The sequence below is a fragment of the Odontomachus brunneus genome, unplaced genomic scaffold, assembly GCF_010583005.1.
Source record: "Odontomachus brunneus isolate Ranch 3 - 2012 unplaced genomic scaffold, Obru_v1 Obru_scaffold_091, whole genome shotgun sequence".
Lineage (NCBI taxonomy): Eukaryota > Metazoa > Arthropoda > Insecta > Hymenoptera > Formicidae > Odontomachus > Odontomachus brunneus.
In genome coordinates, this window is record NW_022639541.1 from 226425 (window position 1) to 232994 (window position 6570).

At 44.1% G+C, this 6570-nt stretch overlaps 1 protein-coding gene across 1 annotated transcript in view; it reads left to right on the forward strand.

Annotated features, from left to right (window-relative positions):
* LOC116848175 (protein Wnt-1-like) overlaps positions 1 to 6564 on the forward strand; it is a 65946-nt gene extending 59382 nt beyond the window's left edge. The window contains exons 5-7 of the mRNA XM_032824004.1: positions 2149 to 2326; positions 3198 to 3429; positions 3728 to 6564. Of these exons, the coding sequence (XP_032679895.1) occupies positions 2149 to 2326; positions 3198 to 3429; positions 3728 to 3929 (612 nt within the window). The 3' untranslated portion in view covers positions 3930 to 6564. The remainder of the gene's footprint in view (positions 1 to 2148; positions 2327 to 3197; positions 3430 to 3727) is intronic.
* Positions 6565 to 6570: the final 6 nt, after the last annotated feature.

The following is a 6570-nucleotide window of genomic DNA, read 5'->3' on the forward strand; positions in this document are numbered from 1 at the left end:
TGTGTGTGTGTGTGTGTGTGTGTGTGTGTGTGTGTGTGTGTGTGTGTGTGTGTGTGTGTGTGTGTGTGTGTGTGGTGTGTGCACACGCGCGCGTGTATACATATACATGTAGTCGCACGCGCGTAGTGACACGTGCAGAAGAGGTAGAGTTGTTACACACGCTCGTTCACTTGGGGGGAGTATCGACGAAATCGCAACGAAGACGGGGCCTTACTTTCGCGTATCGAAGCGTATCGATCATTTGCGTGCGTAAGTTAGACGGAGGCGCCAAAGATCACCGATTTCCGATCGTCTCGCCGCGATTATTCGTTGCGAGAGTGCGCGACAGTTTCAACCCTTTCCTGCGAGATCTATTTTCACGTGGACGAGTCGATTTATCGCGAAATCGCTTTCAGAAAGGGATAAGGAGCTTGTCTTACTATTATTTTTTAAATAATTCTTATTGTTATTTTCTAAGTAATTTTCTTTTCTTTTGTCGCGTCGTTTAACTCTTCCATCGTCTCTCCTCCTCGATTTGCATCCGGTGAGGGATTTGTCACAGGAGTCATAAGACGTGGGAAATGTGGAAGCGCGGGGATCGCGAGTTCGAATGTATCTTAATGAGGGTGATCTCGCCGGAGAAATGTCCCGGTGACAGATCTCGGCGGTAATGATGTTTGCCCGCTCTTGGCGTGTCTTAGAGGCAACCGGCAGCAGCGAGGGTTCGCTTTAACCGGACTGAAGCAACGGGCTGTCATCGATAAGTCGACGTGTGTGATGCCGCGAGAGAGAAAGAGGGAAAGACAGAGACAGAGAGGGAGAGTGGCGGTGCTCGCGGCGAGGATTACGTTTAGACAGCATCTGACAGCGAAAGCAAAGAGGACACGGTATAGTCGTCTTGCTGACGTGTGTCGGAAAATATTCGGGAGCGACGAGAACGGAAATAATAGCCATAGTATCGTTCCACTGTTGAATCCAACCCCAATAATAAAAGTAAAATGATTCTATGCACGATGTAAAATGTATAAAAATTGTAACATGAGAAATAGTGATATGATACAGTATTATACAATATGAGAACAGTAATATGAGAAGAGAACATGGAAATATTACAAATATAAATATCATGTTGGTGCAAAAGATTTGTCGAATTTGTCAAATGAAAACAAAACCGATATCATTCATTAATATTGATCATTTTTACGAATATAATAGACACAACATCGCCTCAATATTTTTTTTCAGAAATTCAATGAGTCTTCCTAGTTTCTTTTTGAAATTCAAATTCGTGACTTTCTATGAGTCTCAGAATTTAAAAGAAAAACGACAAATCTTTTGCAGCAACTTGATACAATTAATCGCTTGGAATTGTGTTTTATATGTATTCATTTCATAATACGAAAGTTAATGCTATTATTGCTAAAATATTGCTATAATATGTCAGTAAATTAAATTTTCTTGGGAATACAATGTAGTAATTTTCGTATTGAAGAGTGGCACTACCAAACATTAATTCTACTAAACAGTTAGCTTGAGATGATAAAGCAGTTATATTTTGATAGATATTTAAATTATATTAATTTAACCGCAATACAGCTTTGAATCAATAAAAAAAATCTTACATTAATGTTCCGGCTTAAAATTTATCAGAAGTCCCGGTAAGTAACATTTTAAGATCACATCAATGGTAACATCACTACCATCTTTAGCAACATAATTGAAAACTTTTAAAGTTTGATGTTGGTGCGATATTTTTGTGGGTCGTAATGCATTGCGACGAAATCCATATGTGCCGTTCGTTCTGGACGATGCGCGTTTGCACAAGCCACACGTTCGACTCCACGTGTAGACTCGTAACGTGAATTCGTAACTGCGAATTGCGCGTAAAGCTGCCTCTGAAGTTTCACAGCCCGGGGAGAGAGAGAGTCTCCTTAAGCAGCCGCGTCCTACATGGAATCCTCGGTGAGCTTAGGATCTATTCGCTTAATCTCTGCGGCCATGGTCGGCTCCTCGTAATGGAGCCGTGAAGCGAAAGGGACACGGCGGACGTCGCGTTTTAGAGGACGTCTTAATCTTTCAGACGCTCGTTAGGCGTCTCATTATTCTTTTTTCTGGAAGCTCACGTTGTCAGGAAGAGTATAAGTAACAAGATTTATTCGTCGCACGCAGGATATACACTTCGGGGAGAAGTTCTCGCGAGAATGGTCCGACAGCGGCGAGGAGCCGGTGAAGGAAGGCGTCCTCCACGGACCAAAAGGTCTAGCTGGCCAACTGATGAGGAAACACGATAGCGAGGCTGGCAGACGCGCCATACGCTCTAGGATGCAACGCGTGTGCAAGTGTCACGGTGAGCATGCTATTATTAGCGGTGAGCTATGTTATTACTCGTTTAATAGCCGAACGTGGTTTATAGTATTAATAACGTTGTTGGCTTAAATGTTGTTTGGCTAAATTCTCCATCTCTTAGTTTCTACAGCGATTGACCGAAATTGTGCATCGACGAAGTAAGCATTTCCAGCGTGCAAGCTCCTACGACCTTATTCTCGAAAAATATCGCATACGATATTTCTATGAAACATTATAGTTCATGTCACGTATATTATAGCTTTTCACCGAAATACCGTATGCGATATTTTTCAAGAATACGGTCCCTGGACCAAGTCGATTAGCACTGTCGATAATTCTGATGGAGATACGGTGCTTATCTCGTTGATATACAATTTCGATCTGTCGCTGTAGGAACTAAAGAATTGAGAACTTTCGTGTTCTGTAGAATATCAGACTGAAAATTAGAGATGCGACAGCGTGTAGCGTGCAAATCCTGTTGAACCAAAGCAATTAGCACTGTCGATAATTCTGATCTTTTGATGGAAATTTTCTGACGGACAGAAATTTCATGTATCGACGAAGTAAATACTGTATATCGATCAGAATGATCGATAATTCAAATTTGCTCGGTCTTCCGGACTTCCGGATTGGCACCGCGTCCTTCGTGGATTCATTTCCGACGAGCATCCCACTTCACTTCTTCAGGAGACCTTCATCAGTAGACCAACGATTGGAGACTGTACAGTCTCCAGTTCAATTTCACGACTTTCAATCGGTCGAATTAGCTACAAGATATCCAGCCAAATAAAAAGGCTGAAAAATAGTTAATCGGGAAATTCTCGAGACTCGCGATCAGTTTTTCATTCTGTTCTTCTCTTCTTCCTCGGCAGGCATGTCTGGCTCGTGCAGCGTGCGCGTGTGTTGGAGAAGACTGCCGACTTTCAGGGTGGCCGGAGTCGCTCTGGCGGCATTGCACGAGGGTGCCGCCTTGATGCGGCTGGCGCAGCGCGGCGGAAGGAGACCGGCCAGGCTCAGACCGGCGCGACCCGATCTCAAACGGCCGAACAAGACGGATCTGGTTTACCTCGAAGACAGCCCCGATTACTGCGAAAGGAACGTCACGTAAGTGTGCGACTCATCCGACTCCTCGCTGTCGTCCTACACTATTGTATTACTCCGTCACGTTTACTTTTATCAACTGCGGCGCGTCAGGAGGCTCTTCTCCTCAAGGTTCAGTTTCTCACGCGCGCGTTTGAAGCGGCGACACGCGAGTTAATCTCCCGATAAGGTCGTCGCGTGAGACGCTAGAGAAAGAGGAGGATGCTTCTTATGTTTCTGCCTTTTTTTTTTCTTTTCTTCACGGACGATCAGTTTCGCTGAATGCAAATTAATTAGTCACTAATTCTCTTTCTTGCCCTAGGCTCGGCATTCCCGGCACGCGAGGCAGAATATGCAACAAGACGTCCCTCGGCCTGGACGGATGCCGGCTGCTGTGCTGCGGTCGCGGCTACCAGACGCGGGTGCAGAACGTCACCGAGAAATGCAAGTGTCGATTCGTCTGGTGCTGTCACGTCAAGTGCGAGCTGTGCCGGCACTCGCGCGAGGAGTACGTTTGTAACTAGACGCTAGTTGAAATTGTATTCCGCTACCGCGGCCTATCTGAGGAGTACATATATATATATATATAAATATATATATGTATGTATGTATGTATACATACATAAGCGCGCGAGAGCGTGCACCTCCGTGCCCGCAAATCGCCCGTAAGCACGAGCTCTCGCGCGAGGCTCGTCGCCACTTTTGTGTTGTACCGTTATTATCACGTTTTATCGTCAGTCAGCCGACAGCCGCGAGAGGCTACGCACGTTACGTCGATGCGGTTTTCTTGCCTGACAGTCTGCCGGTCGGTCGTCAATTCCGTTCTCCGGCAACGTCGAGTGTGCGCGAGCTAACAGGATGGGACGTCTTTCATCCCGGTGTTCCTTGCGTCTCAACTCGGCGACGTGATTTCGAACGGTTAAAGTGCGTCTCGACCGGGTTAACGATCGTTAACTCTTCCCCGGGAGCAAAAACGTGAAAAGTGAGAGGCTTCATGCGAGCTCAACGATTTTTTGGCGACAATGTAACTTCTGGAACTGCAGAAGTGTGGACGGTTCTTTCTTTCAGGCAAGACTCTTCACTTTCTTCATGTTTTTAATTCGTTTCATCCTGCGCGGCGTAACGTTATGCTCGAGTGGACTTATTCGCAACGGCCGAGGTACTCAGTATTACTGCCATCGTAGGTGATATATAAGGTGGTCCACTTTCACCTCGCACGTCCACTGCCATGTTCACGTCTACGTCCGAGCCCCCACATCCGTTTCCTCTATGTGGAAGTTGACGTTAAGGACGACGCGTGTCCGTGAGGTTGCCGTTGCGTGGCTTATCGGTCTGGCCCGACTGTCAGGTGTGTGTGTGTGTGTGTGTGTGTGTGTGTGAGTGTGTGTATCTGTGCGGCACTTTATTTTTACGCGAACGTTAATGCATCGCGAGTCAGTGTGTTACTTTAATTTACATTTAATCGCGTAACTCCATCTCCACCCGGACGCATACGCCGCAGACGAGAGAGATTGATATTCCAAGGATGAATTAATACACATGCCACGCGCATATGCTCGCTTTTGCATCATCGAACTCGCGTGCGATTCGATCACTTGGAGTCCTGAGCGAAGCGAGCTACGCGAACGGCACGGGATCAAGCTTCTTATCTTCCGACTATTACATAATATATACATATATATACACACATATACATATATATATTTATTTATTTTATACGCCTGCGCATATATAATTATGTATAATTAAATATTTATAATTATATATAATTATATATTTTTAATTAAATATCTATATAATATATACATTTATAGTATGTATAATTACGTATAATTAAGTAAATATTAATTAAGTACACATATATTTAATGCGTATAAATGCGTATCGATTAGACGTACGCATGAAATGTGCACGTTCTTCTTAGAGAGAGAGACTCGCAGGATAAAGATTTCCGCGTTTGACTTTTACCTAGATCTTCATTCGTAACGTATTTAAATATCTCGCAATACTCGACATCACGCCCCTGTGTGCCAATTTGTTATTTCTACGTATGGCGAAGGGAAAGAGAGAGTGTATGTGTGTGTGTGCGTGTGTGAAAGAGCGAGCGAAAGGATAAAGAAGAGCAACGACTGCTCTTTCCGCGTAATTCTATCGCGTGTGCTGTAACAAATTTGCGTGTGACGCACGACTGTCTCACATATATCGAAGTGAAGACTCTCGTACGTTGATTAGAGATGTCTCACAGCATACACCAATGCTCTCGAAGCGCGTAGGTTCTTCTCTTAGCCCATGATACATAGGGCAAATCGCGAGAACGCGCGTACAACGCAAGCTATGAGAAAAGAGGTGAAGAGGGAGAAAGGATGAGGCGGTCACGAAGCGCAAATCCGCCTCGCGAGTTATCGCGCGCCTCGAGACTCGCACGAATCGGGAACAATTCTGCCAATGAACGATGTACATAGCGTCTCACCGTTTTTCTAGATTCCACGTCCACGATCATTGTTGTATATATATGCATATGTACGAGAATTTCATATTCGTTTTCGTTTATGAGAGAGAGAGAGAGAGAGAGAGAGAAAAGAAAAGTTATTGTCCTGCGTTCTCCACGGCTCACGCGAATAACATAACTCATATTCTCGCGATTTTATCTCACTGTCACTTTATAGTATACACACACACACACACACACACATATAATATATACATACAGACATATAGAGATACATGTATATATGCTGCGTATACGCGCATGTGTGTATGTATGCAATACGGACCCGGGAAAACGGCGTCTAGTCATTTACGAATTCTCCTGATTCATATCAGCCAACACTTGAACGCTCCAACGACCAACGTTGCGCGCTAGATCTCGAATACATTATGCGTGTCGGAAGACGTGACATATACATCGTTATTTTATACCTTGAGATATCAAGCACTACGCAATATCTTAGCAAGATAATCGGCAATCTCCTGAACAACTCGCTGCAAAATAAATTCGAACATGTCTTACACAACGTGCATACATATTTGCATATGTATTTCATTACATATAAACGTATTTAATTTATAAATACACACACGCGCGCGCGCATATATGCTTACACACACACGGGTAGGATTTACTATTAAATTTCTACACAGTATATATATATATATATATATATA